The sequence below is a fragment of the Pleurodeles waltl genome, chromosome 6, assembly GCF_031143425.1.
Source record: "Pleurodeles waltl isolate 20211129_DDA chromosome 6, aPleWal1.hap1.20221129, whole genome shotgun sequence".
Classification (NCBI taxonomy): Eukaryota; Metazoa; Chordata; class Amphibia; order Caudata; family Salamandridae; genus Pleurodeles; species Pleurodeles waltl.
In genome coordinates, this window is record NC_090445.1 from 740,923,640 (window position 1) to 740,938,037 (window position 14,398).

Genomic DNA, 14,398 nt, shown 5'->3' on the forward strand with positions numbered 1-14,398 from the left:
GCCTCCGGCGCGCCAGCGGCGCGGCCGCGCAGCAACCGCCATTAAGAGGGGGAGGTGGGAGGGATAGGCAGCTGGGAGGCGGGAGGCGGCCGGGACTGGGAGAGCGAATGGGGGCGGGAGGGGGCGGGGAGTAAACAGAGCAGGGGGATCGCACAAGGGTCCAAATGGCCCGGCGAGGAGGAAAACAGTGGGAAAGGCTGGAAGTACAAGGAAAAATAATGCAGAAAAGCGGCGGAATGTAAGAGGCTACAGGGGGGATGGAGTTATAAACAGTGGGAGGGCGCAGTCAGAACAACAGGGACGCTAAGAATGGTGGAGCAAAAAAGGGAAAATATAAAGTTCAGAAACAGAGGGAAGGCGCAGAGGCACAGAGAGTAAAAGGCGGAAAGTACAGTGTTCAGAAACAGAGGCACAGAGAGTAAAAGGCGGAAAGTGCAGTGTTCAGAAACAGATGGACAGAGAGTAAAAGGCGGAAAGTACAGTGTTCAGAAATAGAGGCACAGAGAGTAAAAAGCGGAAAGTACAGTGTTCAGAAACAGAGGCACAGAGAGTAAGAAGCGGAAAGTACGGTGTTCAGAAACAGAGGCACAGAGCACTGGGATGGGACTTACCAGCGCTGCTGGGCACCAGGGAAGAGGACTGGGGCTCCGAACTCGCAATTGGTCGCGTGGGCGGGGATGGGGGGAGGCGTCGCAACAAGGTGGAGCTGTCGGCGCAGGGGAGCGAGCTCGGGCCAAAAGGTCAGGGTTCTCTCACCTGGGCCGCGCAGCGACCGCCATTAAGAGGGGGAGGTGAGAATGGAGGGGCAGCTGGGAGGCGGGCGGGAGAGCGAATGGGGGCGGGAGGGGGCGGGGAGTAAACAGAGCAGGGGGATCGCACGAGGGTCTAGATGGCCCGGCGAGGAGGAAAACAGTGGGAAAGACTGGAAGTACAAGGAAAATTAATGCAGAAAAGCGGCGGAATGTAAGAGGCTACAGGGGGATTGGAGTTATAAACAGTGGGAGGGCGCAGTCAGAACAACAGGGACGCTAAGAATGGTGGAGCAAAAAAGGGAAAATATAAAGTTCAGAAACAGAGGGAAGGTGCAGAGGCACAGAGAGTAAAAGGCGGAAAGTACAGTGTTCAGAGACAGAAGCACAGAGAGTAAAAGGCGGAAAGTACAGTGTTCAGAAACAGAGGCACAGAGAGTAAAAGGTGGAAAGTGCAGTGTTCAGAAACAGATGGACAGAGAGTAGAAGGCGGAAAGTGCAGTGTTCAGAAACAGATGGACAGAGAGTAAAAAGCGGAAAGTACAGTGTTCAGAAATAGAGGCACAGAGAGTAAGAAGTGGAAAGTACGGTGTTCAGAAACAGAGGCACAGAGCACTGGATAGAACTTACCAGCGCTGCTGGGCACCAGGGAAGAGGACTGGGGCTCCGAACTCGTGATCGGTCGCGTGGGCGGGGATGGAGGGAGGCGTCGCAGCAAGGTGGAGCTGTTGGCACAGGGGAGCGAGCTCCGGCCGAAAGGTCAGGGTTCTCTCACCTGAGCCGCGCAGCGACCGCCTTTAAGAGGGGGAGGTGGGAGGGAGGGGCAGCTGGGAGGCGGGAGGCGGGCGGGAACGGGAGAGCGAATGGGGGCGGGAGGGGACGGGGAGTAAACAGAGCAGGGGGATCGCACGAGGGTCTAGATGGCCCGGCGAGGAGGAAAACAGTGGGAAAGGCTGGAAGTACAAGGAAAAATAATGCAGAAAAGCTGCAGAAGGTAAGAGACTACAGGGGGGATGGAGTTATAAACAGTGGGAGGGCGCAGTCAGAACAACAGGGACGCTAAGAATGGTGGAGCAAAAGAGGGAAAATATAAAGTTCAAAAACAGAGGGAAGGCGCAGAGGCACAGAGAGTAAAAGGCAGAAAGTACAGTGTTCAGAGACAGAAGCACAGAGAGTAAAAAGCGGAAAGTACAGTGTTCAGAAACAGAGGCACAGAGAGTAAAAGGCGGAAAGTACAGTGTTCAGAAACAGAGGCACAGAGAGTAAAAGGCGGAAAGTGCAGTGTTCAAAAACAGATGGACAGAGAGTAAAAGGCGGAAAGTACAGTGTTCAGAAATAGAGGCACAGAGAGTAAAAAGCAGAAAGTACAGTGTTCAGAAATAGAGGCACAGAGAGTAAAAAGCGGAAAGTACAGTGTTCAGAAACAGAGGCACAGAGAGTAAGAAGCAGAAAGTAAGGTGTTCAGAAACAAAGGCACAGAGCACTGGGATGGGACTTACCAGCGCTGCTGGGCACCAGGGAAGAGGACTGGAGCTCTGAACTCGCGATCGGTCGCGTGGGCGGGGATGGGGGGAGGCGTCGCAGCAAGGTGGAGCTGTCGGCGCAGGGGAGCGAGCTCCGGCCGAAAGGTCAGGGTTCTCTCACCTGGGCCGCGCAGGGACCGCCTTTAAGAGGGGGAGGTGGGAGGGAGGGGCAGCTGGGAGGCGGGAGGCGGGCGGGAACGGGAGAGCGAATGGGGGCGGGAGGGGACGGGGAGTTAACAGAGCAGGGGGATCGCACGAGGGTCTAGATGGCCCGGCGAGGAGGAAAACAGTGGGAAAGGCTGGAAGTACAAGGAAAAATAATGCAGAAAAGCGGCGGAAGGTAAGAGGCTACAGGGGGGATGGAGTTATAAACAGTGGGAGGGCGCAGTCAGAACAACAGGGACGCTAAGAATGGTGGAGCAAAAAAGGGAAAATATAAAGTTCAGAAACAGAGGGAAGGCGCAGAGGCACAGAGAGTAAAAGGCAGAAAGTACAGTGTTTAGAGACAGAAGCACAGAGAGTAAAAGGCAGAAAGTGCAGTGTTCAGAAACAGATGGACAGAGAGTAAAAGGCGGAAAGTACAGTGTTCAGAAATAGAGGCACAGAGAGTAAAAAGAGGAAAGTACAGTGTTCAGAAATAGAGGCACAGAGAGTAAAAAGCAGAAAGTACGGTGTTCAGAAACAGAGGCACAGAGCACTGGGATGGGACTTACCAGCGCTGCTGGGCACCAGGGAAGAGGACTGGGGCTCCGAACTCGCGATCGGTCGCGTGGGCGGGGATGGGGGGAGGCGTCGCAGCAAGGTGGAACTGTTGGCGCAGGGGAGCGAGCTCCGGCCGAAAGGTCAGGGTTCTCTCACCTGGGCCGCGCAGCGACCGCATTTAAGAGGGGGAGGTGGGAGGGAGGGGCAGCTGGGAGGCGGGTGGCGGGCGGGAACGGGAGAGCGAATGGGGGCGGGAGGGGACGGGGAGTAAACAGAGCAGGGGGATCGCACGAGGGTCTAGATGGCCCGGCGAGGAGGAAAACAGTGGGAAAGGCTGGAAGTACAAGGAAAAATAATGCAGAAAAGCGGCCGAAGGTAAGAGGCTACAGGGGGGATGGAGTTATAAACAGTGGGAGGGCGCAGTCAGAACAACAGGGACGCTAAGAATGGTGGAGCAAAAAAGGGAAAATATAAAGTTCAGAAACAGAGGGAAGGCGCAGAGGCACAGAGAGTAAAAGGCGGAAAGTACAGTGTTCAGAGACAGAAGCACAGAGAGTAAAAGGCGGAAAGTACAGTGTTCAGAAACAGAGGCACAGAGAGTAAAAGGCGGAAAGTACAGTGTTCAGAAACAGAGGCACAGAGAGTAAAAGGCAGAAAGTGCAGTGTTCAGAAACAGATGGACAGAGAGTAAAAGGCGGAAAGTACAGTGTTCAGAAATAGAGGCACAGAGAGTAAAAATAGGGAAGTAGAGTGTTCAGAAATAGAGGCACAGAGAGTAAAAAGCGGAAAGTACAGTGTTCAGAAACAAAGGCACAGAGAGTAAGAAGCGGAAAGTACGGTGTTCAGAAACAGAGGCACAGAGCACTGGGATGGGACTTACCAGCACTGCTGGTCACCAGGGAAGAGGACTGGGGCTCCGAACTCGCGATCGGTCGCGTGGGCGGGGATGGGGGGAGGCGTCGCAGCAAGGTGGAGCTGTCGGCGCAGGTGAGCGAGCTCGGGCCGAAAGGTCAGGGTTCTCTCACCTGGGCCGCGCAGCGACCGCCATTAAGAGAGGGAGGTGGGAGGGAGGGGCAGCTGGGAGGCGGGCGGGAACGGGAGAGCGAATGGGGCAGGAGGGGGCAGGGAGTAAACAGAGCAGGGGGATCGCACAAGGGTCTAGATGGCCCGGCGAGGAGGAAAACAGTGGGAAAGGCTGGAAGTACAAGGAAAAATAATGCAGAAAAGCGGCGGAAGGTAAGAGGCTACAGGGGGGATGGAGTTATAAACAGTGGGAGGGCGCAGTCAGAACAACAGGGACGCTAAGAATGGTGGAGCAAAAAAGGGAAAATATAAAGTTCAGAAACAGAGGGAAGGCGCAGAGGCACAGAGAGTAAAAGGCGGAAAGTACAGTGTTCAGAGACAGAAGCACAGAGAGTAAAAGGCGGAAAGTACAGTGTTCAGAAACAAAGGCACAGAGAGTAAAAGGCGGAAAGTACAGTGTTCAGAAACAGAGGCACAGAGAGTAAAAGGCGGAATGTACAGTGTTCAGAAACAGATGGACAGAGAGTAAAAGGCGGAAAGTACAGTGTTCAGAAATAGAGGCACAGAGAGTAAAAAGGGGAAAGTACAGTGTTCAGAAATAGAGGCACAGAGAGTAAATAGCGGAAAGTACAGTGTTCAGAAACAGAGGCACAGAGAGTAAGAAGCGGAAAGTACGGTGTTCAGAAACAGAGGCACAGACCTGGGATGGGACATACCAGCGCTGCTGGGCACCAGGGAAGAGGACTGGGGCTCCGAACTCGCGATCGGTCGCGTGGGCGGGGATGGGGGAGGCGTCGCAGCAAGGTGGAGCTGTCGGCGCAGGGGAGCGAGCTCCGGCCGAAAGGGCAGGGAGTTGTATGGATTTATTTGCAATTTACTAATTTAAAGAAAACTTTGCACACTATGAGACCATCCGTGACCCCAAATGAGACTACCAAAATGGTGTGGGAAATGGTAGCCATATAGATTATGAGTCCTGTTCAAACTTTGATGGGAGAAGTTAAGTATGTCAATGTTCTCATTGGTTACTTGAGCGAATAGCTGGAGATGGAGGTAGCTCCAAAGAACGAATTTGAGTTGGTGTAACATTCTTGGATTGAGTATTTATGAGAGAAGTTTTGCCAAGGGAAATACCGAAAGATAGTTTGGAAGGAAAATACTGAATGCCTGATAACGACCTTGGCAGAGGGGATTTCTCCATTCCAAACGTCACGGATATCCCGTCCGCTGTATTACAAGTTCCATTATATTCTACGGAATTTGTAAAACGACAGGCGGGATATCTGTCACGTTTGGGATGAGTAATCCTCTCAGCCAAGGTCGTAATCAGGTCTTGAGTGATAATGAGCCACAATCATGGTTGGCAGAGGGGTACCTTAGCCGGAATGGGATGACTCTTCTCAATTCGTCTGTGTGTCATCCAGTTCTTAATGATGCAAATGCGCATTTTAATAAAGTGATTAAAGGCACTATTTAGTTGGCTGTTGAAAGTGGTAAGAAATGAGAGACTGAAGCAAACACAATGTTGTGTTTTATCGGCGAAAGTCATCTTTACCAGCTATAATAATTGTGTCCTGTTGTAAAGTAGAGGACCTTCCACTAAGTACAGTGAGAATGATGATATGGTCTCCGGAAGTCGTAAAGGACAACATTAATTAGGTTTAACTGACTTACAAGAAGTTCTATGATTCGAAACACGGTGTCCGGGATATTTGTTTGAAGAAACAAGAGTAAGTTAAGGAAAAAAAGTGGAAAGGTTCCTAACTGTGAAAGTTGTTTTTATCTGAATCCTTACAATTTGTTTAGTGTTTGGAGAATTCTGCGACACTAAGTGATAGTTGTGTTTGGCATTTGAGTTGTTCGGCAAGGGACAGGAGGATGGTGATAATGAAAGGAAGGATATTTGCAGTGAAAAGGATATGTGGTCATGTGAGGTTAATGAGCTGGGCGGTTCACAAACTAGTGTTGTTGGTTACTGGGGTGTTTTTTCTGAAAGGCCTGCTGAAGTTGTGAGCAATGATGCGGAAGCATGCCTGAAGATTCTGATGCTAAGATGGTTGGTAGAGATGGGAGATAGTTTTCCCCTTCTTTCAAATTGTATAATGACTTAGTTGCATATTGTTGTATTGTTTGAATATCGTATTGCAGCAATTGTATATTTTTTTCTGTGGGATGTATTTTGCCACGTTATTTAGTTTTCCTTTCATTGATGGATAAGTTTATAAAGGGTGAAGATGTGTGGTGTTCTTCTTGTGGCAGAATGTTTGGATGTCATCAAGTTCTGTTAGGTAAGCACAAGCAGTAGAATGTATTCATGTTGGCTACTGAGAGGTTGTTGTGTCGAGACCTCTATGCAGCACTGTATTAATAAGGATGCCACATACGTACTAAGGCGACTTATAAATAACTTTACACATTCTCCTGTTCCCTCCTGGTTGTTGTTTGGTTGTGCAGGCATTACGATAATCTCTTTGAGCCTTTGGATTCTGTAGATTTAAGTTGCTTGTCACCTAAAGTTTTTTTCTAGTAGCCACCTGTTCAAGTAGGACGATTGGGTAGTTGGGGCTATGTTGTGTGAAGAATCATTCCTTAAAAGCTTGTGAGTGCGACCAGAAGAAACACTGGAGTAGTTCAAGGGGTCTCTGGTGCTAACTAGTGGAAAGCCAAAATGTCTCTCCATTGCAGGGAACGTTGAGAAGCTTCCAAGAACAAACATTGATAGCAAAGGGGAATAAGGAGGTGTTTTCTGGTGACCTTTCACAGCAAGCAAATAGAAGGGTAATGAGAGTGTGCATGGGGGCGCCATCAGCCTAGCAGGTAGTGGAAAGGGGCTGCATGCATCACCACCTTTTGACAGCTCACTCATATGGCAGTGGCTATGGAAGGGGACATCGTGGCTTGAACGAGTAAGGAGTCTTTAGAGGAAGTACGTTTAGGGGAAGGAGTTGGGGTTAGCTGCCGGTTGAAGGAGTAGAACGCTACTTCCTTCTATGCATGAGCCCCCACTTCAAGGAATTTAGTTGTTCTATAGTGGGTCTCTGAAGAATGTATTGCCACATTTGTGATACTGACAGGGGTTATGGCACACAGTCATCTGAGCATGTGTTTATTGCGAGATAAGTGAAAGGAATTTTCACATTTTTTTACCAGAATATAGACACTTTGGTCTAAAGCTATTGTGCCACAAGTCAATATGATATGTGAACACATGGGCCAGCTAGTATGCACATTCCAGTATAAGTGACTGCCAACTGTTTAGATCCACGTACAGGAGTGCATGCAGTGGAGGAAGTACAGGGCCTCAAGTGGGAAAAACAGATTACACTGGTTAGAGAAGGGCAGAGAAATCCCTATATGTCCCTGCTTTGTAAAGGCAGGTAGGGCTAGATGCGTAGTGATCCCATGTCACGTTACTGACTCTGTCTACTCCCTATCAAACAGATTACACTTGTTAGAGAAGGCCAGAGAAATCCCTATACATCCCTGCTTGGTAAAGGCAGGTAGGGATAGATCCGTGGTGGTCCCATGTCATGTTACTTACCCAGTCTACTCCCTATCAAATTAGATTGGAAGAAATCTCTGAGGGACTTTATAGGTCTGTCTCCTACAAAGTACCATTTCCAGCAAAAGGACTAAAATGTAGCCTTTCTTTTCTAAAAAATAAATAAAAGCTTGCCGAGTTTTTATAACATTATATAGCTTTTGTTTTATTCAACAACAAAGCCTCTGTATTAGGCGCACTTTGGTACTAACATCTTATATCACACAAATCACCCAAACCTAGCATAACATACCTCACTTTGGTAAAATAGGAATAACTGTGTAAAGAAGCATAGCATAAGGTAACGTATGACTTCACACATTGCAAAATGTGTTTCCCAATGCTGAATATTTATCTCGCCTGTACGGATATGCTGTTATTACTACTGACAATGCAAATTGCCCATTTTCCACGTACTCTATGTTATACTTTATCATGTTGTAAAGCACGTTGGCACCCCAAGTTCTAGTTCCAAAATAAATAAACAAATAAAGTGAAACATAATCAGAGCTAAAATAACATACCATACCATGGTATAACACAGCAGAGCATAAAGCTGGGCACTTATAGACTCTAATGTTACAAAAGTATGTCGGAGTTGTGAGGATGGAAAGGGAGATGAGGTGTGGTGATATAATATGCACTGACTGCTAGTGAAATATGTGTCTTTTTATTAAGAACAAATATTTTCTACTGAATTCTACCATAATTATTTTCTGTACTAACCAGTTATTCGGCTCACACCAGGTCTTCTTTTTCCAGCCTCCCCAGCTACATGTGATCCAAGACTATGGCCGATGATATGCACCTTGGAAGGGGAGTGTCCGAAACGTGCCTAGAGATAAATACATGTTTTAATGGAAAGAATATAGCAACTCTAATTAAAAAGACCCAGCACACTGGATTATTCTTCTTTATTATTTGTTTGTGATGTTTCCGGCAACACAACATTATAACTCATCAATATACAAAATAATAACTACTGTAGGGAAACAGGAAGATTCATGGGGAGAAAAAAGAGAGAAAAACTTGCAAACATAAGTGCAATCATTGTAGGTAGCTAAAACAACTATATGAATCATCTGTCAATTAATCATATAAGTATAAGGTACTAGACAAAATATAATCAGAAGTACATAATCTCACTAACATTTTTCGTAGGATTATTTCATAAAAGGGCAAAACAGTTAAATTCAATATCCAGTTATGTTCTTCTTAACATGAATAATTACCCCATGAGCAGAGGTCAGTGGTTGTATCAAACATTATTTCTAAAGCCAAGCAAGAGTTTACCTACAATAATTGAAGAGTGCCAGAATACCACATGTTTAATCGCTGAATCTAATGTTATATTTATCCTTTCAGACATCTCAGACCTAAATCCACTAATGCCTTTGCTTGCCACATAAGGAGCGAAAGACTGGCAAATGAACATCTGCAGGCTCAATATTTGTTAGGTATCAGACCAAGATGATGCATTTGAGTTAGACTCCAGTACTTGGACGACAAATGTAACTCAATGGGCAATGGTCAGAATTTCAGTATTGCCATTTGAGCAAACCCTGTGCGGTCCCCTACCTATTAATGGGACACGGGACTGTGAGTTTGGCAGAAAGGACAGCTCTTATTTTTTTGTCATAATCCGCCAACCTCCAAATGAGGCCCATCGTCTCACTGTTTTCAAATTTGTGTGGGAAAGTGTGTATCCCCATGTTACTTCACGATTTCCAGAATGAAAATACATTATCTATTCTTTCAAAAAGCAGTTCGGTGGTAAATAATCTTGACAAATGGAAGACTCAGGTTTAACAATGCAATTCCAGGGATCCACCTCTTTAAGGACTCTTTAAATGACCTGCAGTTGCTTCTTTCTTTCTAGCTTTTCTTAACTCATATTGAAGAGGTAATATGAAGGGGAGCTAACATGCACAATTCTATATTCATCCAGAAAAGTTTGTTCGTTTCTATTTCATTGGTTCTGGGTACCCAAATATCCCAACGCTTTTATGGCTGTGAAGCATTTTCCATAAAAACGTGTTTTTCCCCCTGACTCTTTATGAAAATGTGATTTCTAAGTCCTTTCTATAAAACATCGCACCGTATATGTTCAAAGATTTAAAAACCTTGAGGAGAACATTCATGTGATCGCACATATTTTGCCCTGGAGTGTAAGATGAAATGTAGACCATCTATCTATTTCATACGCCAACCTCCAAATGAGGCCCATAGTCTCATTGTTTTCACATATGTGTGGGAAAGTGTGTATCCCCATGTTACTTCACGATTTCCAGAATGAAAATACATTATCTATTCTTTCAAAAAGCAGTTCGGCAGTAAATAATCTTGACAAATGGAAAACTCCAGGTTTAACAATGCAATTTCAGGGTTCCACTTCTTTAAGGGCTCTTTAAATGACCTGCAGTTGCATCTTTCTTTCTAGCGTTTCTTAACTCATATTGCAGAGGTAATATGAAGGGGAGCTAACATGCACAGTTCTATATCCATCCAGAAACGTTTGTTCTTTTCTATTTCATAGGGTCTGAGTACCTAAATATCCCAACGCTTTTATGGCTGTGAAGCATTTTCCATGAAAACGTGTTTTTCCCCCTGACTCTCTATGAAAATATGATTTCTAAGTCCTTTTTATAAAACATCGCACCGTATATGTTCAAAGATTTAAAAACCTTGAGGAGAACATTCATGTGACCGCACATATTTTGCCCTGGAGTGTAAGATAAAATGTAGGCCATCTATCTATTTCATCCCTAACCTTATTAAGAATCCCTTTTAAAGTATACCATATTATTTTCTATAGGCTTCTGGTTATTTCCACCACCAAACAAATTACCATGTAAATGGCCACAACAAATGTGTTTGATTTGTTAAGTGCCAAACTGTTAGAAATGGGGTCTTTGGTTGACAGTCAGGTTACCCACTGTCCAAGCAAGGACTCGCACTCTAGACAGGGTGAGTCACACACAATCCAACTTATCCTGTGCCCACCCTCTGGTAGCTTGGCACTGAGCAGTCAGGCTTACCTTAGAAGGCAATGTGTAAAGTATTTGTGCAATAAATCATCCAATAACACAACATAGCACCACAAAAAATACACCACACACTGTTTAGAAAAATATATAATATTTATCTGGATAAATGCAGGTCAAAACGATCAAAGATGCAAAAAGTAAATGTAGAGATATCACTGAAATGTGATATAAGGTGTCTTAAGTCTTTTAAAAGCAAAACAAAGTCTCTTTCAAGCACAAAGTACCTGGTTCGCGTGAAAAATCTCCGCAAAGGGCCGCAAAGGAGGAGATGCGAGGAAACAAAGGGGTGTATGTCTATTTCTTGGGCCGCACACGGTGATGAGTCATTTAGTTTTCACGCAGGGACGGCTGTGCGTCGATTTCCGGCGCTCGGTCGTGGATCCTCTTCGGGTTGCAGGGTTTTCAGACGCCCTGGGGACAATGCATGGATGTCCGGCGCTGCTAGGACGAAGTCACTGGAACTGCGTCGATGTGGTAGGTGTTGCGTCGAATTTTCTACTGCATGGCAGGCCCTGCATCGATTCCTCTCTGGAAGTCGGGCTGCGTTGTTCCGGCTTGGCTATGCGTCGATCCGGTAAGGCTGTGCGTCTAAGTTCCAGGTGCTACGCTGGCACTGCATCGATCTTCTCGTTGGGAAGTCGGACTGCGTCGTTCCGGTTCGGCGTGCGGTGAAATTTTCACTGCGATGCAGGCTGTGCGTTGTTTCTGGCCGGCTGTGGGTCTAATTTTGCCGCACAAGGAGTCCTTCTTGTAGAGATGAAGTCTTTTGGGTCCTGAGACTTCAGGGAACAGGAGGCAAGCTCTATCCAAGCCCTTGGAGACCACTTCTTCACCACAGCCAGAGTGCAGCAAGGCAGCAGGGCAACAGCAAGCCATCAGTCAATCACAGAAAGCAGACAGGTGAGCCCTTTGAGCAGCCAGGCATGTCTTCTTGGCAGGATGCAGATTCTGGTTCAGGTTCTCTTCTCCAGGAAGTGTCTGAGTTGGTAGGGGCAGAGGCCCTGCTTTTATACCCAAATGTGCCTTTGAAGTGGGGGAGACTTCATAGAGCGGCCTTAGAAGTGCACCAGGTCCCCTTTCAGTCCAATCCTGTCTGCCAGGGTCGCAGTAGGGGGTGTGGCAGTCTTATGTGTGAGAGCAGGCCCTCCACCCTCCCAGCCCAGGAAGACCCATTCAAAATGCAGATGTATGCAAGTTAGGCTGAGTATCCTGTGTTTGAGGTGTGTCTGAGTGAATGCACAAGGAGCTGTCAACCAAACCCAGCCAGACGTGGATTGTAAGGCACAGAAAGATTTAAGTGCAGACAAATGCTCACTTTCTAAAAGTGGCATTTCTAAAATAGTAATATTAAATCCAACTTCACCAGTAAGCAGGATTTTGTATCACCATTCTGGCCCCTCTAAATATGACCTTCCTACTCCTTTCAGATCAGCAGCTACCACTCAAACAATGTATGAGGGCAGCCCCAATATTAGCCTATAAAGGGAGCAGTCCTCACAACAGCGTAAAAACGAATTTAGAAGTTTTACACTACCAGGACATGTAAACTACACAGGTACATGCCCTGCCTTTTACCTACACAGCACCCTGCCCTAGGTGTTACCCAGGGCACACCTTAGGGGTGACTTATATGTAGAAAAGGGGGAGTTTTAAGCTTGGCAAGTACTTTTAAATGCCAAGTCGAATTGGCAGTGAAACTGCACACACAGGACTTGCAATGGCAGGCCTGGGACAAGGTTAAGGGGCTACTTAAGTGGATGGCACAATCAGTGCTGCAGGCCCACTAGTAGCTTTTAATCTACAGGCCCTGGGCACATATAGTGCACTCTACTGGGGTCTTATAAGTAAATTAAATAGCCCAATTGGGTATGATCCAATGTTACCATGTTTAAAGGGAGAGAGCATATGCACTTCATCACTGGTTAGCAGTGGTAAAGTGCGCAGAGTCTAAAAACCAGCAAAAACAGTATCTCAAAAGTGGAGGGAGGCAGGCAAAACGTTAGGGGTGACCACCCTAAGGCTTTCAGGTCTAACACAAACCTTTCTAAAATATGAATCACAGAATTTTCTGGAAACAATAGGAGCAACAGCTTTTCATCTGTGCATGCATACCTTTTGCATACTTATTCTTCACTTATTATCCCCTCAGTTAATGTTTTCCAAATTTCAGCAAGTAGAGGTTACAGGACCAAACTAAAGAGTAGAGAGGAGGGTTGACATCCCTATCTAGTCCCCTTCTGAAATAAAAAAATAGCTTTTGATGCTTTATCATTAGTTAACTCTTTTACCCTCCAATTTTTCAAAATATTTTTATCTAAATTCAAACACCACTGGGAAACTGAAATCCCTCATCATGGCAAACAAAAATCTAGAGTAAACTATAACAAGGGGATATTCACCATCAAGGCCAATGGCTGCTGTTAGACAGAACAAATCTAAATTTCCAGCTAGGAGGTCCAGCAAGGCATTCACGTTTTCCTTGCTATGCCTCCCATAGATAAAAATCAGTCTTAGTTTTATTGACGAGTTTGAGTATAAGAAATCTTCTATTCTTTTTTAAAAGACCCTAGTTAAGATTTCTAAATATATGTTTGGTATTGATATAGCTCTATAGAAAATTGTTACAACCTTAACAAATTTGGCAGCAGGTGTGATTGTAATAGGATTCATTGCTTTTGATTTGGTCCTATGTCATCATGTGATTACGTACCACACACAATTATTCTGAACCCTGTTTATCTTCACAGTTATATTTGTGGGAATATGTTGAAGAGACTGACTTTCCACCCTTTACATGTTGTACAGTCCCATAAAGGAAGTGGGACCCGAGCCCTTGCGTCACCAAAGCTGTATTTTGGGTCATCAGGCATAGGTATGCCAGTCTAACTTGAACAGTCTGTTGAAAGGCATTGAGCTGTGTGAAAATTCTGAGTATCTCGTTATTGTAACCTCCTGACAAGAATATTGTGAATTGAGGTTACTCAATAATGAGCAATGTAGTAGACACTGAACTACTACCCAATTCAAACTTGTCGTCATAGTAGACCAGACTGAACAGTCAGCCAACCCTATATTAGTACATGGCCTCTAAGACATTACAGCCTTGTTAACCCCGAAAGCACTACTCTCAAAAGGTCATACGAATGGGTTCTCTTGTACAGCATATTACAAACATCGGAAAGACAGTGTTTGAGCATTATTTATGTCTGGAATTTGTTACTGAACAGCTCTTCCAAATGACTATCAAAAGAACACCTTTCCAAAATGCACGTTTAAATGAAGATTCCAGCCTCATTTTCCCATTTAAGATGAGTACATGTGGCATCATCCGTGAAAGAAATCAATAGTCTCTTCAAAAACATCATTCAAGGTGAAAAGCATACTATATAATGGCAACAATAATCAGAGCATTCCGATTTACCAGTAGTCATGCAGCGCCCAAACAATCATCTTATCAAATAGTGCTTTGCACACAGGTAACAAAAAATCTCAACGATTGTTACTGCTCTCGCCAAGCCATTGTGTAAAACAAGATGTCAAGTCATAAAAGCCAGTACAAAAAGGACTGTAGCATCTTATATGCGTGGAACTTTAAGGGAACTAAAACAATCAAACTGGTGTAGGGATCGCTCAGTTCTGTTAGTTCAGGGAAAGTGAAAAATGTTAATAAGAAGGGGATGTAGGCGATGGTGGTCCTGTGATCACTCCATAGTCCATGGGGTAGATCCCCTGTGGCTGGATGGACAAGCCAGAGCCCTGGAGCGAGTGGAGAGTCCATTGGCACCCGTTCCATAACTCAGGCTGGAGAAGATA

At 45.6% G+C, this 14,398-nt stretch overlaps 1 protein-coding gene across 1 annotated transcript in view; it reads right to left on the reverse strand.

Moving 5' to 3' along the window:
• Positions 1-14,398, reverse strand: part of LOC138301693 (pancreatic triacylglycerol lipase-like) — a 496,425-nt gene that overhangs the window by 249,679 nt on the left and 232,348 nt on the right. Inside the window, exon 5 of the mRNA XM_069242210.1 lies at positions 8,265-8,373. Coding sequence (XP_069098311.1) covers positions 8,265-8,373 — 109 coding nt within the window. The remainder of the gene's footprint in view (positions 1-8,264; positions 8,374-14,398) is intronic.